The sequence below is a fragment of the Mycteria americana genome, chromosome 10, assembly GCF_035582795.1.
Source record: "Mycteria americana isolate JAX WOST 10 ecotype Jacksonville Zoo and Gardens chromosome 10, USCA_MyAme_1.0, whole genome shotgun sequence".
In the NCBI taxonomy this organism is placed as follows: domain Eukaryota; kingdom Metazoa; phylum Chordata; class Aves; order Ciconiiformes; family Ciconiidae; genus Mycteria; species Mycteria americana.
The window spans coordinates 16,681,982-16,703,162 of NC_134374.1; the positions used below are offsets into that span (position 1 = coordinate 16,681,982).

Genomic DNA, 21,181 nt, shown 5'->3' on the forward strand with positions numbered 1-21,181 from the left:
CAGAGGCAGTGTGTTTTTCAGTGGATTGGAGAACAGAGGTGCAGCCCATGTCCTTGTCAGTGAGAGCTGAACAAGATCTCAATGCTCAGGTGATAAATAAAGGAGGACTCACAGCAGCGCCGCACATGGCCTCCCTCCAGCTTTGCTGGCTTCTGTGTGATGCATCTTGATGTTGCTGGATTTCAAACCCATCATCTGGGCCTCTGGGAGGTTCTCACGGTTGCAGAAGCAGTAGAAGTGGTATTGAAAGGACACCTGCAATGCCGCGTGGGCTCAGCACGTCTGGAGTAGGGAGCAGTGATGTTAAAGACCATGATAGGGGTTTACAGTCTTCAGGGGGTTTTCAAATGTAGAGGACATACAAACAGAAAAAAATACTCCATGATGTTCTAATGCATTGGAGTAGGGTTTCATTGACTATTGGCTTGCTTTCTTCTCAGCTTTGACATCTTTGCTGAGCTCTCTGCCAAGGTCCAGGTGTGGGATTTCAGTGGAATGAGCTGCAATTGTTAACACAGTTTTGGAGAATTGTTCCAAGTTATTTCATAGTTTCTGGTTCCCCTTCTGGCATGCTTTGGCTTGTTCACACCTGTGAAAAAGAACATTCTGGTTTAACAAGGAAATGTAATTAGTCTTTAAAAGGTTTTGTTGTACAAAATGAGCTTTTCTCTTGGTACTTCTTTAAGGTCTTTAACATGAAGAAGATAAGCATCCAGGAGGCTTTTTTTTTTTAAGAGGAGCTTTGAGAAGTTTCCTATATTCTAGTCAGCTAATAAAAATGGAAATATTATTCAGTGCGGAGCATCTAAGATATCTTTTTTACCTAACCAAATGGTTAGGTGGAATTCACTGCCCTCCCTCTATACCCAGAGCTCTTCATTCTGGTGTGGGTCAGTCGGATCTGCTATAATACTGGGCATTCAAAGTCACTGCCCCAGTCACTGCTGGTGTGTACGTGCATGCTTGTATGCCTGGTGCTAAGGAAACTGGGAGCAGGAACATATACCTGCAACTTTCCTCATTGAAAGGAAATAGGGGAAACAATGGGAAGAGCTTCCCAGATTCAGATTAACAATTGCAGCCTATTTTCCTGAAATTACTTGATCATGAGATATCAGCGCCCTAATATCAGTTCCCTGCAGGAACCTATTAGCATGCAGGTTCCTGCAGGATTTGAGGGGGAAAAATGAATAAGACTGTGCCAGATTGTCACAGAGAGACGTGCTGGTATTTAGGGGTGTTTGGTAGCTCTGTGTCCCCAGTGCCCAATACGATGGGTATGGTGAAGGCTGAGGGTCCTTATGTGGCTGATGGTATTTTGGTCACGTACGTGTCTGCTCTCTGGGAAGGGCGGATGTCAAGGCACAGACCAGGCATGGGTGTTCTGTGTTAGGAAGGAGGTGATTATAAACAAGACTGTTCGGATTTCCCAGCCAGCTCTCCAGACAGTCTTTGTTGTTTCTAACCACGCCAGTTATGCTGTGCATCTAGAAATGCCTTCCAGTTTGAGATGTTGTTCACGATCCCAACAGCATGTGCCTTCTCTCTATTTCAGGCACAGGGACCATCTCTTAAACTAGTCAAATCTTCAAAGTGGAAGATACTTTTCTGAGTGTAACGACGACTTATATTCCACTTTCTTCCCCAAGCTCTAAATGGTGTTTGGGAAGATCCCCCAGGGTTACAGCAAAGCAGGAAGGAACTGAAATCATACTGAGGTTTAGTTTTCTGTGCTCTACAAACCAGATTGCTAAAAATTGATACATGCCCATGTATTCATGTCTTGAATACATTTGTGTAACATCACCAAATGGCACTCATTTGTGAATGTCTTGCACCTTTTGTACCACTTAAAAATTGGTTAAGATAGCATTGGCTGTAATGTGATCCCTTAACATTATTCAGGAGGTTATTTTCTTTTTTAATGAGACTAGATTTGCTTGTTTGCTGTCTAGAGGCTAGACTTCTCGGGGATCGAGCCAGACGTGAAGCCATTTGAGGAAAAGTGCAGCAGGCGCTTTGTGGTGTGCTGCCAGGACTTCTCCCTCAACCTCCTCGCTCAGCTCAGCGACAGGTCGGAAGAAGGACCCACCAACGTAAGGGGAGCTCTGGCATGTCCTGCTTTGTCTTCTTTCTCCTCACCGGCAAGAAAAACCCTCAGCAGATTAATCTGGGTGGATAAAAACATCCCATTTTGCCATGAGCTCCAGTGGCTGCTGGCTCAGGGTCATTGCAGGATTTCTCTGCCTTGGTATTTTGGTGTTCCAAAAATGTGTTTGTGGACAGGGTCTGTCCTGATGTGCCTCAGCCTGCCAGGAACCAGGACTGCTGGGAAACCAGCGGTTCAGAGGCACAGGGAATGGAGAGCGTGTGCCCGCCACGTTCTGGGTCCCTGTGAAAGTCCTGTTGGTAAATGATTGAGCTCCATCTTCAAACCACTCACTGCTGTGTTTTATTTCATTTCGCCTAATGGCAAGGGATTTCCCTGTTCTGAAACCTTCTTCTGACTCCCAGCCTAACTGTATTCACAGCCACTTTATTATATGCATTTGTTATTGTGCCAAAGTTGTGCCTTAGCCTTGTATTTTCAAGGTACAAGCTCTTCCTTGTATTTTCTGAGCCTCTGATGTCTGTAGACAGCTATTACTGTCTGAAGACCAGGCTCCTCCAGTCTTTCCTCGCAAAACATAATCCTATTATCATGTCCTGCATTTGCTCTGGCTAGAGTCAAGCCTTTATGCAAGGGTGCAAGAGCAGCAGATAGCATCACAGGGGAGGCAGCGGCACTGGCACGGACTGAGCTCTGCTGATAGTACTTCGTCTGATGCCTGTTAGAATTGCAAAGGCTTTTTTGTGATGGTTTCATGTGGCAGCTCACTGCTAGTACACCAGGCTTGTTCTCCTTGGTAACTCCCAGCGAATGAATGCGTCACTGATAGCAGAGATTCTTGTTATTCATCCTTAATCAGGCCCAGAGTCGCACCTAATCAGCACATTTTTAGTATTGATGTAATGCCTCCAAGTTATGCTGTAATGTCTCGGACACACTACAGTCTTATCTTCAGGCCTTCGCTTTTATCTTTACATGGATGCACGCTTGCTAGGATCTTTGAATTAAAAATACATGGAATTGTTGCCACTTGCCTTGTGCTGTCAAGATCAATAGCTACAAATGAGTTGGCAGATTTTGTGCATGCAGTTCCTCAGCAGTGTTCGCCTTGTATTTGAGCTGTCCTGGCGACGAGAGCTAACTTTCCTCCTGTGCCGCCCGGCATATGGCAGCTGAGGAACATTTTGAGTGTCTTGCAGAGCTGATTGACTTTGGACAATAAGTGAAGTGGTCTTTAGCATGTGAACATAAACACTCTTAAGTTGATTTCTTTCTCGTTGCAAAGGATAAACAGCTCTAACTGATGGATTGGGGTCATCTTTTCTTCCTAACTTCATAGTTTATAATTTATATAAAAAACCCTATGGATTTCATTCTTTATATTTCATTGATGGTTTTAAAGTAGCTTCATTCAAATTGACTAGACCAAAATGCAAGAAGAGGCAGGGAAAAATGGTTTTATGTATTTATAAAGCAAATAAGCATGGATTGTCTGTAAGAATTCTGTAAAATGCTGGTGTACAAAACTAAAGGAACAAACAGATGCAGAAGGCAAACCTAGCAGGGAAGACCATGCATGTGAATACTCTTGAGCCTGTACCATGCATTTTTTTGACACATATGTTCAATCAAATTTCCAGGTTGAGCCCTTTTTCCTAAGCTTGGCATTATTTGACCTGAAAAATAATTGCAAGATTTCAGCTGACTTCCACGTGGACTTGAACCCTCCGTCTGTCCGTGACATGCTGCTGGATAACTCTGCATCCGGAGCGGAGGGCACCAAGGGACATTCGCCGGGTGAGAGCCTTGTGCATGGAGTCCCCGAGTCTTGCCTGCGCTACATAAAACAGGTGAAGAACTGACTTTCTCCTCTCATTCTGTATCTCCGTTGAAGCTGTGCCTGTTCAGTAGTGTTGTGGTGTGTTCCAACCACTGTGTGGAGAAGCAGAAGTCAGCTTTTCTCTTGAGCTGTGGGGTTTTGTCATGTTTTGGTCAGTTTCTCGAGCTGATTACCACTTCGGGCTCATTGGCAGCGGTAGGCAAAGCACCAGGTAGGGTTTTTCATGACTTGACCATGCTCAAGCCTCGTGAGCCCTCATGGCCCATCCGCAGCAGCAACCAGAGCAGGGTCTGTGTGGGTTGTGAGAGGGGACAGCGAGATGATTGGGGCCAAACCCAGTGGTGCGGGTAGGGTGTCCTACTCTCTGACAGCCTACTGTCTATCTCTTGCAGGGGGTTTTCTCCGTGACTGACCCACACGTGGAGATCTTCCTGGTGGCCCGCGTAGAGAAGGTGCTGCAGGGCAGCATTACGCACTGTGCAGAGCCGTACATGAAAAACTCAGACCCGGGGAAGGTATTGGATGGGGCTGTGAGAGTATTTGCTTAGTGATGCTGTCTGCTGCTGCGGGGAGTAGCGTGGTCTGAAACATGGGTTGTTTCTGTGGCTCTTTAGCTGCTTTCTGGCAAATACTGGTCTTCATCCATTCTGCTACTTGCACTGTTCCCAGGCTGGCATCAGCTGGGCTGTCCTGGGAGAATCGGTTCCTTCCCCTGGAAGGAGGCAGAGGATTTTTAGAGAGATCCAAGGAGCTGGGGCAGAGGGACCCTTCCCCATTAGGCTTCAACAAGGCAGAGCCTGGGCTGGCAGCAAAAAAGTGGGACACTTCATCCCCAGAGAAAGGGGCTGCACTGCTACATGGTGCTACACACAGTGTCTTGGACTGGTCCTGGCTCACTCCGGCTGGCAACAGCAATGTTTTAGTAGCAGCAGAACATGGGCTTCACCCTTTATTCTGCTTGCCCTGCCTCTGTCTTGTTCCATGCAGAATGCCATGATCATACAGGGGAACTTATGCAGAGGGTGGTCATTGGTCCTGGTCCTGCTGGCATCAGTCTCTGCATGCCAGGTGGAGCCGATGCTGCCTTGCTGCAGCCAGTCAAAATTAGTCACTGGAAAGTCAGTGTATGGAAAACCTGGTATGTGATGGCATTCCCTTGGCACACTTTGTAAACCTGTGCAGGATGAGCCAATTACAGTCAGTTTTGGAAAATAACTACTAATACCCTTTGGAAAATAAAATACTAACACCCTGACAGTTTAATGCAGAATCAAGAGGAGTTTTAATATGACTGTGCCCGCAACATGTTTGCTATTGCTTTGCAAAAGTAATAAATGTGCATGGTGTGAAGTGACAGGGATGTCTATCGACTGCTTCGGCGACTGTTGTGCTGTGTGCCTGGGGAGCTGTGCATTGTGGAGTATGGAGAGTTTCTTCTCCCTGGAGAGCGCAGCACTCTTTACTCCTTTTCCAGGGCAGCATGGAAGCCGTGGCACATGCTAACCTCTCTTGTGTTTTGCAGACTGCCCAGAAGGTCCATAAGGTGGCCAAGCAGGTGTGCAGCCGTCTGGGGCAGTACAGGATGCCCTTCGGCTGGGCTGCCAGGTTAGTCACCTCGGACTGCGCTTTGGCCATGGCGGGAGCTGCTGCTGCGAGGTTTCCGGGACACGATCCCGGGCGAAGTGGGCGAAGGGCCAAGTGACTGAAGTCAGTGAAGTTGCAGCTGAGGGCAGAATGTGGCTCCAATTCCCAAGACAGAATGGGGATTGGCCTGAAATGCTCTATCTAGAATTAGAAACAAAATATTAAAAAGTAAACAGTGCTGGGAAGACAGTAACCTTCCTGCTGACCTGTAGCTACTGCTATCAGGGCAGAACATTCCCGGGGACAAATTACCCCGTCCCATGCTACCACTGGAATCAGTGCAGAAATTCCCTCCTGGCACCAGCCATTGCCAGGGACAGGATGAGAGTGGAGGACCTCCTGGCCTGGTGGTGGCAATCAGCTGGGGTTTGTCTCCCATCTTAGACTCTGCTTTAATTAATGTTCTTGGGAATGACTGAAGATAGTGATCCCCTTCCCTCCTTGTTCTTTTACTGTGACTGATAAAGCACATCAGTGCTAACTCCCTTAAATCTCATGTCGGAGGAAGGCCTAAAGGCGAGTTCATCTCTCTGCCACTGCCTCCTATTGCTAAATTGCTGTTTGGTGCTGACAAAAAGGATAGTAATGACAAGGGAACATCAGATGACTGTCACAGTGGGCTGGGATTTGGTAGTATACAGCTTGCAATGTGTATTCTTTAGAATAGAATAGCATAGAATAGAATAGAATAGAATAGAATAGAATAGAATAGAATAGGAGCTGGATTTTCCTGTAACACTGGCTGCTCAGCTTCCAGATGGTATTTCTGGGATGCAGCTCGCTCCTGGGAGCCAGCACACAGCCTGTGCAGTGCCTCAGCCCTCTTTCAAGTGGTGCCTCAGCCTAATGGTGGGCTCTGTGTGGGTATTGACTTTGATGGGCTTCAGATTTGTTCCTGCTGGGTAAAGACCTGCATTTGGAGACCAAGGAATTGAGGGGCCAACAGCCTGGTGTGGGGAGCTGTGTTGCTCTGCATCCCTGGAACAGTTTCCCTGTGGGTTTCAGAGGAAGCTGTTTGCACAGAAAGGGAGTACGGATGCTTTAATGTTCCTGCTGTACACAGACACCCTTATATTCAAGGGCAAAGATGCCGGTATTCATCCAAGGCAGAGCCCAGTCTCCTGCTCTGGGTTCAGGAGGAAGCCGATGTATGTCCTGAGACTGGTCTTCATTGCGCACTTCTTTCCTAGGAGGATTTCCATGCTCTGACCCCACGTGCAACTAGGAAGATACTTTACCACTTGGTGTTAGTGGGAGGGGATTGAAGGGTGTTCGTGATTGTGGACCAGGCTTGGAGCTGGGCAGGGTGTGTACTTCTCACCTGGCTGGAGAGAAGGCAAATGGGTGATGTCCCATCCAATTTTATGTGACACAGTGGATTGTAGTCTGTGTGGGGTCTAAGCACCACATGAGGATGGGAGGTGATCGGGAGGTCTGGCAGCGTTCAGAGCAGTGAACCTCTCACCTGATAAACTGCCCTTCAGCCTGACGTGTCAAGACCTCAGCGTCTGCATATTTACCAACATTTAAGAAATGTGTCTCTTCTTTTCTGCAGACCAGTGTTCAAAGATTCCCAGGGCACTCTTGATGCTGAAGGAAAATTCTCGCCTCTGTACAAGCAAGACAGTGGCAAACTCTCAAATGAAGATATGCTGAAGCTTTTAGCAGAGTATAAGAAGTAAGTGTAAGAGACTGGTGCAGAGGCTGAGCAGGCATTTTAATATACATTTTTAAACAGTTAAGCGTAAGCATGAGATGACAATTTCTAAAATACTCAGAGGGTAATAAAAAGCCCTGCTGATGTGTTCAGCACCTGAGTTCTCAAGGTTCACATTCTTGTTCCTTTCTCCCTAATACAGACCAGAGAAGACAAAACTACAGGTCATTCCAGCCCAGTTAAATATCATCATCAAAGACATACCGCTAGACTTCACAAGTAAGGATCTTGGATCTTAAAATAAATGCTGATGGCTCTAGCCTCGGGAGTTAATGCTTCTATGGGGAGTTTTGCTGTTTCATTAACAATAGTATCTTGGGGCTGCAGTGAGTAATTCAGCACAACCCCTGACTTGTAAGTCTTTCTGATGGATTCTGCGGAGGAATGTGGACCAAATGCAGAGGTTTACCTGAGGGGTGCATCTGCTTTGCAGTTTGGCCACCACATCCTAAATCTAAAGGAAGCCACCTGCCTGCTTTTGCTGTTATTATTGCACAATCTCGTATAACATTTTTGATCCGTAACACCAGAGGGCTTCACAAACATGGTCAGTGTGATCCTTCACCTTGCATTTAAAGACACTGAGACAAAGAAAGGACTCGTGATGTGTTCAGTGTCTCTCCATGGGCCTTTGGCAGCTCCCGTCACAGGTTCTGTAGACAGTCCTGTAGTCCCTGTCCAAAAGGCTTTTCTAGTGGACTTAATTTTTTCTGTTCTTTGAAAGGCCATCACTTAAGATGAACTCTCCCTCATGGTGGATGTGAGTCTCAGTGAATTAGGCGGGGTTTGTGCACTGGTATTTGGAGGCAACATAACCATGAAACATCTTTCTGAAGCAGAGAGTGGAAAAGGACTGATGTAGTGGGACTGATGCACTCTGAGACGTCCGTCTCAAGTCATCATCTCAGTAGCCTGTCTGTTTCAGTCAGGTGACGTTTGCATGATTTATAAAACAGTAACTTAATGGCTGGAATTCCTGGAAGTCTCAAGGTGCAGGCCCTGGGCAGAGCAGCCATCTCTGCCCAGACATGGGTAGTTCACAAGACCCTTTGATTTTGCCCAGAGCTACAGGAAAGTGCTATTTCTGCAGTCCCCACTGGCAAAGAGAGCAGAGCCCCGTGGTGCCTGTGCACCCATCTTTTCTCAGTATTGCTAATGCAGCTGGGGACCACAGATGTTGCATGATCAAGGGGAGAATTTTCCTTTAATCATTCAACGGGAGTGGTCCAAGTCCTGCTGCCTGGTCAACACACATGACCCTCTGATGTGAAGAGAACCGGATGCTCAAGAGCAATGGCAGAGTTTCAGACCCACAGATTTCCTTTCACATGGGCTGTACTTCCCATGTTTGTGGGGTGCGCACTTAGCCAAGCTTTCCTTCTCTTCTAGATTGTGTCACAGCTTCTTATATTCCTATAAAACCTTTTGAGAAGAGCTGTGAGGACATTGCAGTTGAAGTGGAGGAGCTTGTCCCAGAAGTTGCAAAATACTGTTATCCCTTCACTGTCTACAAAAATCACCTCTACGTCTACCCCTTGCATTTGAAGTATGAGAACCAGAAGGTGTTTGCAAAGGTGAGCAACCTGGAGAGCAGGCTGCCGTCAGACTCGGCGTGGCCTGGGGTGATGCTGCTGACCTGTGGCAATGGCTCATCCTCCTGTTCTCCCCCACTTCAGGCAAGGAATATTGCTGTCTGTGTGGAGTTCAGGGATTCAGATGAAGCTGATGCCAGGCCGTTAAAGGTGGGTACCTGTTATTTCTGGGGACCTGTGGCTCGCTGCTGTGTACTGTATGCCAGCCAGGCTGAGCAGGACAATAAGAAAGCACTGAGTTTCCATGCAGTATTAATTTGGCCAGCTAATTTAGGGTGGCAGCAACCCTGAATCCAGCTCTTCATTTGTGTTTCCAGTGTATATATGGCAAACCCGGAGGCCATCTCCTGACCACAAATGCATATGCTGCCGTGCTGCATCACAACCAGAGTCCGGAGTTCTACGACGAGGTAAAAAAAAAATGGTGGGAAATAACAGATTTTCCTGGATGCTGCAAAGCCAAGGGGCCTTTCAGGATATCTCTTTTTCCAGGGCTGGGTGAAATACGGGCAAAAATAATCATCGGCCCTTCGCCTCAGTAGAAGGGCTAAGCAAAGCCAGAGACTTTGTCAATTTTTAATGCCAGTTTTGCTGTCTTTACTGTCACGCTTTGTGCACTCCAATCACACACCCCCATTAATAACTAATGTGCAAATGTGATGAAAATGTTAGCCAAGAGTTGTTTAAGATGGGTAAGAATGTGTCTTGTGTAACTGCATACAACATAGCATTTGTGAAATAAAATAGAACTTAAAATATTACTCCACAATTAAAAATACAGTCTTATCTATCATGATATCATTTTAGATTAAAATTGAGCTTCCAATTCACCTCCATCAAAAGCATCATTTGCTTTTCACCTTCTATCATGTCAGCTGTGAAATTAATACAAAGGCAACATCGAAAAAACAGGACACCGTTGAAACTCAAGGTATGTTCACCGCTTAAATTGATTCTGTTGGAGTGTAAGAATCCAAGATAAAATTAATGTAGGGACATGAAAGAATATTTGATTAAAATACTAGCCTATCTGAATTTTCTTTTTTGAAAGCAACCTGACTTAAATCATGGGTCTAAACTGGCATAAAGCACAATGTTTTTAGTGTATACTAAAGCTCAAATTTTTGCTGTAATCTGACAGCTATTTCTGCATGTTCTTGCCTTGGCTTGCATGAATGTGCTATTGTCAGTCAAATCACCAACAAAAACTTGGTGTGAGATCAGGGCCTCAGGGGCGGATCCTGCCAACACTAGGCATGTGTAAGAGACTGAGGGCACCCAGGTCCCACTGGTTGGGATGCCTCTCCGTTCAGCCGGTCCTCAGGCAACTGAAGGACCCTCATCATGGTGCACAAGGCTTGCACACCATTTCTGCCCCTCAAACCCACTCCTGATCATGGTTGAGCTGTGCCTGAATTTTGTTCACCAAGTCACCGCGTAAAACGTGCTTTAACAAGGCTGACGTGGTCGCTCTCAGCCTCGTTGAAGCCACTTGCACAACTGCGAGTTGGATTTTCTCAGGGTGATACACAGCTCTTTTTGGAGCTTGAGCTAAATATGTATTGCTGTGTGTCTGCTAACTCTGGTCCACTGGTTGCCTCTGCAGTGGGATATGCCTGGGTCCCGTTGCTGAAGGATGGACGGATTGTCACCCTGGAGCGGCATTTGCCAGTCTCATCCAACCTTCCACCTGGCTACCTGGGTCTCGGAGACACAGAGTCACGAAGGGTAGGAAGGCCATTTAAAATGGGCTTAAACATAAAGGGAAGAGGAAAGCTGAGCTTTTGTCACCACTGTAAGTTCTGGGCTTCTGTTGGTGCTCTGCTCAGCTGGAGAGATTCCTACTGCAGGGCAGCCCCCAAAGCTTAAGGTTCTTAGGGGCAGGAGACAGGACAGCTGTAATTCCACTTTCCGTGGCTATATAGGTTGCAGGGAATATTTTTGTGGCAGGCTGGACTGGGCTGTTGCAGATGGTGCAGAGCAGGAGAGCTGGCACGTGCTCTGTGTGCACATTCTCGCAGGGACCCCTCTGCCCTGCCATGGCTGCAGTCACGTCACTGGTGTTTGTGCTGGGCGGGGGAGCCCGTTCTTCCACCCCAACCCGAACCTTCTGAGCAGGTGTCTGTCTGCACAGAGCCACCTTCTCACCGCGGTCTGAAAGCAAGTATGTGAATGTTGTCTGTTCACAGCAGCCCAGCATGGATGCGAAGTGGGTGGATGGAGCAAAGCCACTGTTTAAAATCAGAATCCATTTGGACTCGACCATTTACACCCAGGTAAGTCAAGCACCTCATTCTTAAAGACTTTCAACACAAATGCAGAGGAAGCAACTGCTGTATCTCTACTACTGCTATGCCATAGGTGCTGTGGGAAAGAGGTACCTGTGTTTGCAGAGCAGCACTGAGATAATTCTTTAGCAGCAGGTCTGGGATTACTTGCAGAGATCTGCTCCTTCATCCAGATGTGATGAGACAGTTGTGTGAGTGAATGAGCCTAGGGAGAGGCTGATGCTTCCTTGGCCAATTTCACTGTAACTGGCAGGACCAAGGAAACATTTGAGCAAATGAGCTGCTTTGATGATGCAAAAGAGAGAAGAACTGTTGGAAATGGGAGGTACCCCCAAATATTAGACTGTTTGTTGAGTTTTAAAAAAATAAAAAAGTTTTCTAACAACAGCAGACACAAGAAAACAAGTCACAAGAGGTCCTCATTTCCTTTTGAAACCAGTTCAGGCTATTTTACCAAGTCCTTGTGTGTTCTGCCATCTTATGGTAGTGATGGACTTCCCCAAGCTTCATGTGATGTGCAGCAAAGATCCCCAGCACGTGCTCTGGGGCACCTCCTGTCAGCACTGCTCATGGGGAAATGCCCTTGGCAGGGCTTGTTGTCCTGTGCTGGATGTAATCAGCTGCATTTACATTCGCAGCAACTCACTTCCAGCATTGTCTAAACCTGGTTTAGCATCTCACCGATTCTGTACACCACTGGGAGCAGCACAGTAGTTCCACTCCCCACCAAATTACATTCCCAGATGCTTTTCAGGGTTAAATAACCCAGTAATAAAATTTAACCTTGGAGGAGGAGGGAGAGGAATGGAAAAGCATGGGAAGGAGAGTCTGCCTCAGATGGACAGTAGGAGGTCAGTGAGGCAGATGGTGAGGCAGTCTCGAAGAGTCGCAGCTGTGAGAGAAGGGCTCCCGCTTCTCCAGGCCAGTGTTGGACAGGGATTGGGGTTCAGGGTAGTGCAACCACAGGAGAATTTTAACACTGCTGGCAGGTTTGTGCTTAATCTCAAGATTAGTTGGGAGCCAGGGGATGGGCAGTGGCTGGGTACTTTGGAAAAGGCAGGGAGCAGTACTGTAGTCCTGGGAGACGGCAGCTGGGGACCAAGAGTGCCACTGGTAGTGACATGGGGCTTGCCAGGGACATGGCCCACTGCTGCAGGTATGTCAGCAGATTTTAGGGTGTAAGCTGCAGAGTAGAGGTTGACAAATATTGAGGCTGCTGCATTGAACTTCGTTTTCTTCTTTTCCAGGACATGCACTTGCACAAATTCTTCCAGTACTGCCAGCTGGTTCAGGCGGGAGCTAAGGAAGTCCCAGGAGAGCTTGTTAAATACCTAAAGGTGAACAGTGCCTGTTGGTGGGCTTCGTTTGTGTGTTTACGGACCATCAGTAAATACCCAGAGCCCTGCTCTGTAGGAACATGCGCTGGCTGCAGCGCTGGGACCAGTGCATTGTGCAAGATCCTTACGTCTGCTTACTGACACAACTGTCTGCTGTCTGCGTGCTGCTTCCCGCTGCCTTTCACAGCAGATAAAACAAGTAGTCAGCATCGCTCTGCCGTGCTTATGGCAAACCCTCCTCCTGGTGGGCTCGTGCACTCCTTCCTTGCTGCCCTAGATCTGATTCAAACCTTTAAACTGTAGCACAATTCCTTGTTTTCAGGTATTTATCCATTCAAAACAGGCATTTTTTTTTTCAGGCTGAAAAAAGATCTGTGTGATTATCAATTAGTTAAATTTCACCACAGGTGACCTGTGACCCAGACCCAGCTTTTCAGCAGTCGCTGCAGCATGAGTAAAGGCCTTGGAGCAGATCCAGCAAAGGCTTCTGCAGGGAATATATTCCTTGGCTGTTTACTGTCCTTGCTTCCTTCCATAACTGCCTGTTTTTGAGAGTGCTGCCGTAGCAACAGCTCCACTTCCAGTGGTGGGGATTTATCATCACAAAGTTACTGGGTGTGTTTCAGATAACTTACAAATATTTTAAGAAACAGAAATAATGGCAGGTTTTGAAGCCAAGCACTAAAAGAACAGTTGCTTTGTTGTGAGCATTTCGTCAAGGGCATTTCAACCTCGCTGCAGCCTGCAGATAGGGAGATATTTACATGCTAACCACAAGGGAGGGCTTCTTACCACCAATACCTCAATAATTTCAGTAATTTAAATAACTAGATACAGATTTAAGAACGTTTCATGAGATTTGCAGGTTTGAAAACTGAAAATGAAATGCACTGTCTTTCCTAGACTCGTGAGGTTCAGGCAAAAGAGTTCTACGAGATGGGTGGAGAGTGTATGCACCAGATGATCTTGACCTTCACCAAGTCACTTAAATCCCATTTCTGATAGCAAGCTATGCTCTTTGGAGAAAAGCCTCACTGGAAGTCATCAGGCATCAGGTTTCCATGCTCCAAAGGCATTTGTGAAAATGGGACTTAGTCACTTCAAAAAACTGTCACAAGCGATGAGAAGAATTGGGAGCAAAACTTCAGCCTTAAATTCTGGGTTGTTGGGGTCAAATTGTAGCACGTGACCTCTAATTAAGTCATAGCTACCTGGGCATATCTGAGAGGAGGATTAATACCTGCCATGCCTGATTCATGTTGCTCCCTGAAGGCATGCAGCTGGGATCTGTCAGCTGGAAGGCAGGCAGTAAGCGCTGCTATGGGTCCAAGTTCTCCTGTCCTCTGGCAGGCTGAAGCCCACACCCTGAAGCATTTGCTAATGCCTGTCCTATTGCCACAGAAATGTCTGTGGCCTATAAATATTTAACATCTGCAAAATGTTGAACTAAAAGTGTCTGTGTTTTGAACATTTGTTTTAGTGTTTGCACGCCATGGAGATCCAAGTAATGATTCAGTTTCTACCTGTAATTCTTATGCAACTATTTAGAGTCCTTACAAATGTGACCCAGGAAGATGAAGTAGCTGTCAACTGCACCATGTGAGTGTCTGGTAAACCATCCAGTTTTCTTCAGTTACAAACGCAAAGCCACAAACTACAGTGCAAAGCAGGGTGTGGTTTCCCAGTACAAGGTGCTAAGTGACAGCATTGCCTGGCCCCTGCTGCTTGCTCCCGTGCTGTGAAACACCAGCCGCTGTCTTCTCCTGGCACATCTGGGTGGCACGGGGCAGCGTGGAGCCCTTGTCCTGGGAGCTGCATGGGGAAAAATGTGGCATTTTAAAGATACTCCCGGTTTGTTTTGCAAAAGAAAAAGAGTGTGCTGGTGGGGGTGGCTCTGGGGGCCGCGTTACGGGGTGTCGAAAGGCTCCACGGCCGCCAGGCCCGTCCCAGCTGCAGGCAGCAGACGTGGGTCCCCGCGGGAGCGACGCCCGGGTCTCATCCCGCACACCAGGCCCCTGCGTCAGAAGGACTGCTAAAATCCGCTGCCGCTGGCTGCGTGACGCCGCAGAAGCGGGCGCTGCCTCCGTCCCGGCTCAGCCTGCCGGCCCGGAGCAGGCCCGGAGCAGGCCGCGGTTTGTTTCGCGCTGCTGTGCCGCGCCTGCGGCCCCAAGGGGGCAGCACCGGCCAGGGCCTGGGCCCCGCGGGAAGGCTGCTGCCTGCAGGCCGCTGCAGGGCCCACGGGGAGCAAAAGGTGCGAAAGCGCCTTTCCTGCCTAGCTCTGGCCACGACACCCCTAAACTGATGGATGCATTAAAACATCCGTCTTCCTCCCGTGGTTCTTCCTCTAAGTGCCGCAGTGCAAAGGGGGATGCTGGATGCCACTCCATGGAGGTCCTCCTCTGACTCCAGGAGGTACCGTGCATCCATGTACCAAAAGCATCTCGCTGCCATGAAAACAGAGGTTGGAGGCTGAGCCCTGACCCCCAGAGATGCGGGGCCCATTGCAATCACGGCCCCGTGCCACGTGGTGCAGGTTGTGGGGACGTCTCCTCTGCAGAGCACTGTAATCCCGCTCTGCTTGAATCACCAGAGGGCAGGGACAGGGGAACAAGTGACGCCGGCTACTTGCTGGGTGACCAGCTCCTGTCTTCACTTCCAGAGATTTTTTTTCAAAGCTTGGCCTGATGCTTTCCAGTTTGTCAAAAGCTTTCTGTTTAGTGACAACTGTTTTCTCATCCAGGCTTTATGAGTGGAATTTAAAATCTACTTTATATGATAAATGGCGTGTAAACTCCTCCCTGTGGTTTGGCCTGTTGGACCTGTGACAATGTGCAATAGTTTGTTGTTCCCTCTGGCTGGGACTGGAATGTAAATCCCTAGTGTCGGCTGGGGAAACCAAGTGCTCGCTGCCTTCATCAGCTGCCTGGAGTGCTTCCAGAGGGCTGGCATGTTCTCCAGGGTCTGCCTGGCCCCAGTGAACTGCAAGGCAACAGCCCGAAAATAATCCAGTGCATGTAACAAGGAGCATATGATGTAAATTGAGTAAAAAAGAGCCTTCCAGAATGAATAAATTCAGGGGATACAGGAAGGTATCAGGGTATAACAACGATGGAGACTTTTTTCCCCCGCTTCTCAGGAGAGATTCTGTGGGGTTTTTGTGTTCATTTTGCAGACTTGATGTAGTAGTATAGTTGTTCATTGTCACTTGTATTATCATTAGGAAAGGGCTCCCAGTGAGGACAGACTCAACACGTGATAAGCTGTACAGTGCGGATGAATCTCTAGCTTGTGCAGGAGGGCTTGCTCTCCATATAGCAGGTCCGTAGATACAGTCAAAGAGAACTGGGAGCAGAGCAGATTAAGTTAATATTTTTGTTTTCGACTTATCTAACACCTGAGCATTGTTCAGGTGCCTGATGCTCACTGCAACGTGAATTTAAGTAGCAGCAGGCTTTAATCCTGGCATGCATGGAGGCCAAAGAATGCGATATGTCTCCCGCAGAGAAATGCTCCACCTCACCTCCTTGTGCAGGGAACCTTGAGCATTGAAGGCAACTGGTCTGGGCAGCACCTGGTCCATCACCAAAGTGGAGAAGAGGCTTTGGCCACCTCAGCTCTGAGTGCTCTGTCGAGAGGCTGTGCTGTGGCAAGGGCGATGCAGCCACAGGAGCTGTGGGGGGTGGTAACCTGCAAGTCCTGACTCTCTGCGGATCAGGCTGTGCCAGCAGTGAGGCTTTTGGGGTTGAGCAGGGTAGGACGCAGGTGGTGTCTGCTTTCATGAGCTGGAGGAACTTGCCCTCGCAGTGTGTGCTGAACACAAACCACATTTCTCCCCAGGGTTCTTCTGCACATCGTGTCCAAGTGCCATGAAGAAGGTCTAGACCACTACTTGCGCTCCTTTATAAAGGTCAGTCATGACACATCAGTCTGCAAAACTCCCTGCTGGGAGCAGGCACACTGCTAATGCTGTTCCTCTTGCCTCAGTACGTCTTTCGAGCTGAGAAACCCAGTGTCACACAGGCGAAGATGACCCATGAAATCCTGGTCCTTTCCATGGCCACAATCCTGAAGCAGTCGGCAGATTTTCTAGCCATCAATAAGCTACTCAAGGTGAAGTATTGGCAGTACTTGGCTGCCAAGGGTGGAAGGGAGGAAAAGGAGGGGGGTCTCTTATAAAGCCCAACACTTTTGCTTATCCAAACCCACCACAGGATCAAAGCTACCAGGGCAGCTCTTTGTTTCCACGTCCTTGAGGTTCTCCCCTTAAAACAGAGATGAATTTTTGCGGGGAACCTGGCTGTGTTAAGGCTCATGGCAGGACACAGCAAAAGGCTTTTCATTTTATCTGTTTTCTTCAAGCCACATGTGAGGGGTGACTCACGGCAGCCAGAGTGAGTCTCTGCCTCCCTGGGCCTTTGCAGGGCTTGCACCCCAAACTCTGTTGGCTCCTTGCAGGGTGCATTGGGGTCCAGAGGGGATGGAGCTATTCCCACCCCAAGACTGGCAGGACTCCTCCAGGTAGCAAAGGCACGCATGCCAAGCTAGCTGTGCAAGCACAGCCGTGCTTACAAAATGCCATTTTGTGAGCTCTCCCTCCCACACTGCTGCTTCCCCACATAGTGAAACATGTTTGATCCTGCTGAGAAAAATAATAGTATTCTTTGTTCATTCTAGTACTCATGGTTTTTCTTTGAAGCACTGGCGAAGTCAATGGCAATGTACTTACTGGAAGAAAACAAAATCAAGGTAAATATAAATTTGTTTGATGCTGCATTACAGAGCCATCACAAACAGACTCTCCTCCAAAAGTTTTTCTAAAAAACTATGTAACTCTTTATTTAAAAAAACCCTGACAAGCTGAACGGGTAGCCAGATCTTTCCTTTTTTTTTTTTTTTCCCCCCACTTTACTTTTTCCTTCTTCCTCTTTTCACTCTCAATTGTAATTTCAAAATTCCAGATCTCCTTATGGCTCATGCAGCCTCCTTTTCTGTTACCAGCTACTGCAGTTTCAGCAGGTGCTTTCTTTGTGCCAATGTTTTGTTAGGAAACAACATAAACAAATGCTAAAGTGAACTTGTGCCTGTGCTTGGTTCTCCCCAGCTGCTCGCTTGCAGCACTGACTGTACAACGTGCTTTTGGTTTCAGCTGCCCAGAGGCCAGCGGTTCCCCGACTCTTACCAGCACGCCCTGCACTCATTGCTGCTCGCCATCATTCCTCATGTGACCATTCGCTATAATGAAATCCCTGAAGAGTCCAGGAATGTCAACTTTAGCTTGGCTAACTTCCTGAAGGTCAGCAGTTTCTTTCCTTCTCCCAGGCTTTTGTCAGGAAAAAAAAAAACAAAACCAATTAGAAATGAACAGCAAGCAAACAAATGTGTTTGTACTTTATAATCTCTTTGGTTTCTTCAATGATTAAAACTGTGGAGGGGATAAACTTTCCTAGGAAAGAAACTTTCTCTTTCCCAGAGAGAGACTATGATACTCCATATGTTATCTAGGGTTTTCAGTCATGCCTAGCAACTGTTCCAAACCTGAGAGGAAATATGTGTGCTCTCACTTTAAATATTTTTATTGTCCACTGGAGACTTAAGTGAGGTCATCCAATTAATTTCAGAGAAACAGGATCAAGTACATTTTAGAAAGTTAGCAGCAGCCTAGAGGATCAAATCTGGCTGCTGGCAGGACAATAGAATGGAGATGATTTAGGATGATTGCTTTTATTTTTAATGATTGGTCATATGTTGCTATTTTTTCTCCAGCGTTGTTTGACCTTTATGGACAGGGGATTTGTTTTTAACTTGATAAATGATTACATTTCTGGATTCAGCCCAAAAGACCCTAAGGTAAGCAGTATGTTTCCTGAAAGGTGGTTTGCAGTTGTACATATCTACATCAGTCAAAGCTCTGTAGCGATTATTTTATACGACTCCTGGAGGCCTTTTAGACACTGTTCCTGCAAAGTCTTCTGGAGGCAGAAGTCTTCTGGAGGCCTTCTCTTTGTCTGGGCCAAGAGCCTGTATGCAGCTAAGCTTTAAAACAATGTAAAGAGTTAGAACTAAAGAAGAGACTGGTTAATAGTCTGGATGAAAAAGGTAGAGAAGTCCCAAGTGACAGCCACATGCACTGACACTTAGGGGGAACAACACAAAAATTTGCCAATTATTACTGAGTTTCACCAAATGCTATTTAGATTCCCCAGTCCTTGTGCAACAAACACATTGAACTGGAAGCAAATGAGTCAAACTGAAAACATAGTTTGCGTTTGTCTTTTTTTTGTCTCAGCTGCTGGTTGAATACAAGTTTGAATTTCTTCAAACCATTTGCAATCATGAGCACTACATTCCTCTGAACTTACCAATGACCTTTTCCAAACCCAAGCTGCAAAGAGTTCAAGGTATGTTTTTTCTCAAGAGACTGGCTAGAGAGCTATAATTTATTAGTCATGATGGCTTCTGTCCAGATGGAGTTTGTTTGGTGTCAAGGAAATTTATGGCCTGGTTAGCCTGATTTACATTAACCTCAGAAAAAGATGTTCTGGCAGGTTCACATCATTGTGCTCTAGAATGGTATGCAATCAGTCTTTTCAGTATATTTAAGTTTGCATGGGACTAACAATATCCAAAAGGAACTGCCCCTATTTCTGTAAATACACAAATTGTGCAAGTCTAATCCTTTGTTCCCACAAGTGTCAGCATCCCCTGACAAGTCGGGTGTCTCATCGATTGGTGCTGTAGAGAGTGGAGATACAGGAGAACAGATTGAATTCACTGCTCCACTGCCAGCTCTCTTTGTGGCCACAAGAAGGTGATTTAGGTTACCTTCTGCTTTCATTTTGAACAAGAGGATAGCAGTGCACAGTGCGTTCAAGCTTGTACTCAAACCTGGGCTGAAGGCAGCCAGCAGAGAACTTGAGCCCATGCCAATCCTTAGTGCATACCAAGGGCACACGTACTGTGGCACCAGCACGTATCCAGGCTGCTCTTGCTGTCACACCGTGTCCCCTTTGGTCCTGATGCCCTTTGGTTCACCACAGGGCAGATGGGGTTTGCAAGGGGCTGCGCTGAGGCACTGTGCGAGCGTGGATAGCTGCAGCTGTGCTGCTGATGACGGTGCAGGCACACAGCGCTGAGCCCTCGCTGGCCTCCTAAGATTGTTGTAGACATAGCCTCATTCTCTGTGTGTCCTAATTTCTCATCTCTGCTAGATAAATACAGTAAAGATTGCCAGGTTTGGGTGCTAATAGCCTGGCAAGATAAGTACCGGAGTGGAGAGTGAGGTTTGGGATTCCCCCCACCCTGCCCCGTGTGAAAGCCCAGTGGATTTATTCTGATGCAGGCAAAGGGATCTTTAGTCGTGCCTCAGGGTGCAGCCATACAAATCCCAAAGTGGTTCCCTTTACATCCAGGTGGCAGAAGCAGCAGAAACTGTCAAGTTTCCCTTATTTTGGTATGTTTCTGACCACTTAGAGCTTTCTGGACCAGCTGCTAATCTTACACTTACATCAGTTTGGCTACTCGCCTGGCATAGTTTAACAAAGTGCACTGCTAGGAATGGCTGAGAGAGAGGAAAACATACCACCACAGTGCCTCCCTGTTGCTTATTAGTGGCATGGTAACATAAGGACGCTCTTTCTTGGTTAACATTTACCTTTGCATTTGTGATGGTTAAACTGAAAAGCTGTTAAGAGCAGCTCATCATTCCTCCTCTGTTTTACTGTGACTAGGACCTACCAGATGTGGTTTTATTTTTAAGATATATATTTTAAAATAGTGGTAGCAACTGTCATTCACACATCTCTTGACAGTAAAGCAGCCTAGCCTCAGGTAGCAGAAGTGCCTTCGCAGCAGTGCCTGTGCTCTGCCTGCCATGGTAGAGGCATGTAGTGATGCATCTCCATTGCAAACTTGTCTGGTTTTATGGACAGACCTGTGATTACAGGGGACAGCGGGCTCAGAGATGGGGAGGTATGATGTGCACATCACCAAGGAGATATCCTGCTGGCGTGCCTCACCTCTTTATCAGCTTACTTGAATGAAGAGAGGGGATGTGACCAGCCCCCTACTACTCTGTTTCTGGGAAAAGAAGGAATAGCCCCCAGGAAGGTGGATAAAGAGGGCTTCTGCAGCAGAAGCTGGTGCAGACGGGCCTGCAGGCAGAGCACATCCCTGTGACCACATCCTGTTGAGCTGGAACATTGCATCTTGGAGCATTTTCTCTGAAACGTCTCACCTAATAAGGCTGGTTGCTGGTCTGCGTCCCTTGCCTGGGGGACATGTGTGTTTCATCAGCCAGAGCAAACCCCGAGCCTGTCCTCACAACCAGCAGCACAGAATTGTTTTCGCAATCTTGTGATAGCAAAGAACCCAAGAGATTGACAGAAGCTGGGAGTTAAGCAATAGCCTAACAAATAATATTAAAACATGACATACTGTCCCATTTCTCCAAGACTTAGAGCATTACTTATTCCGATTTATTTTTGCTGTCTTTTTATTTGTCCCTTTTCTTTTTACACATGAATTAGATTTTTTTTCATTCGCTGTGGAACGGTTCACTTCAGTAGGTAGGTCCAACTGGGATCACTGAATCCTGTAATGTCAAATTAAACATGCAGCTTCCAATCAATTTGCTTGCATCCAACTAATGAAATAA

General features: G+C 47.1%; 1 protein-coding gene across 6 annotated transcripts in view; it reads left to right on the forward strand.

Annotated features, from left to right (window-relative positions):
- Nucleotides 1–21,181, forward strand: part of DOCK11 (dedicator of cytokinesis 11) — an 86,932-nt gene that overhangs the window by 29,702 nt on the left and 36,049 nt on the right. For 3 of the 6 annotated variants that reach the window (XM_075513477.1, XM_075513472.1, XM_075513476.1), the window contains exons 11-31: nucleotides 1,956–2,096; nucleotides 3,751–3,960; nucleotides 4,343–4,465; nucleotides 5,473–5,555; nucleotides 7,150–7,272; nucleotides 7,454–7,530; nucleotides 8,701–8,885; nucleotides 8,988–9,053; nucleotides 9,221–9,313; nucleotides 9,711–9,834; nucleotides 10,510–10,631; nucleotides 11,093–11,179; nucleotides 12,439–12,528; nucleotides 14,009–14,127; nucleotides 16,366–16,435; nucleotides 16,513–16,638; nucleotides 17,203–17,274; nucleotides 17,675–17,821; nucleotides 18,292–18,375; nucleotides 18,815–18,926; nucleotides 21,054–21,092. In XM_075513477.1, coding sequence (XP_075369592.1) covers nucleotides 1,956–2,096; nucleotides 3,751–3,960; nucleotides 4,343–4,465; nucleotides 5,473–5,555; nucleotides 7,150–7,272; nucleotides 7,454–7,530; nucleotides 8,701–8,885; nucleotides 8,988–9,053; nucleotides 9,221–9,313; nucleotides 9,711–9,834; nucleotides 10,510–10,631; nucleotides 11,093–11,179; nucleotides 12,439–12,528; nucleotides 14,009–14,127; nucleotides 16,366–16,435; nucleotides 16,513–16,638; nucleotides 17,203–17,274; nucleotides 17,675–17,821; nucleotides 18,292–18,375; nucleotides 18,815–18,926; nucleotides 21,054–21,092 — 2,293 coding nt within the window. The remainder of the gene's footprint in view (nucleotides 1–1,955; nucleotides 2,097–3,750; nucleotides 3,961–4,342; nucleotides 4,466–5,472; nucleotides 5,556–7,149; nucleotides 7,273–7,453; nucleotides 7,531–8,700; nucleotides 8,886–8,987; nucleotides 9,054–9,220; nucleotides 9,314–9,710; nucleotides 9,835–10,509; nucleotides 10,632–11,092; nucleotides 11,180–12,438; nucleotides 12,529–14,008; nucleotides 14,128–16,365; nucleotides 16,436–16,512; nucleotides 16,639–17,202; nucleotides 17,275–17,674; nucleotides 17,822–18,291; nucleotides 18,376–18,814; nucleotides 18,927–21,053; nucleotides 21,093–21,181) is intronic. The other 3 variants (XM_075513475.1, XM_075513478.1, XM_075513473.1) reach the window with 2 other exon arrangements.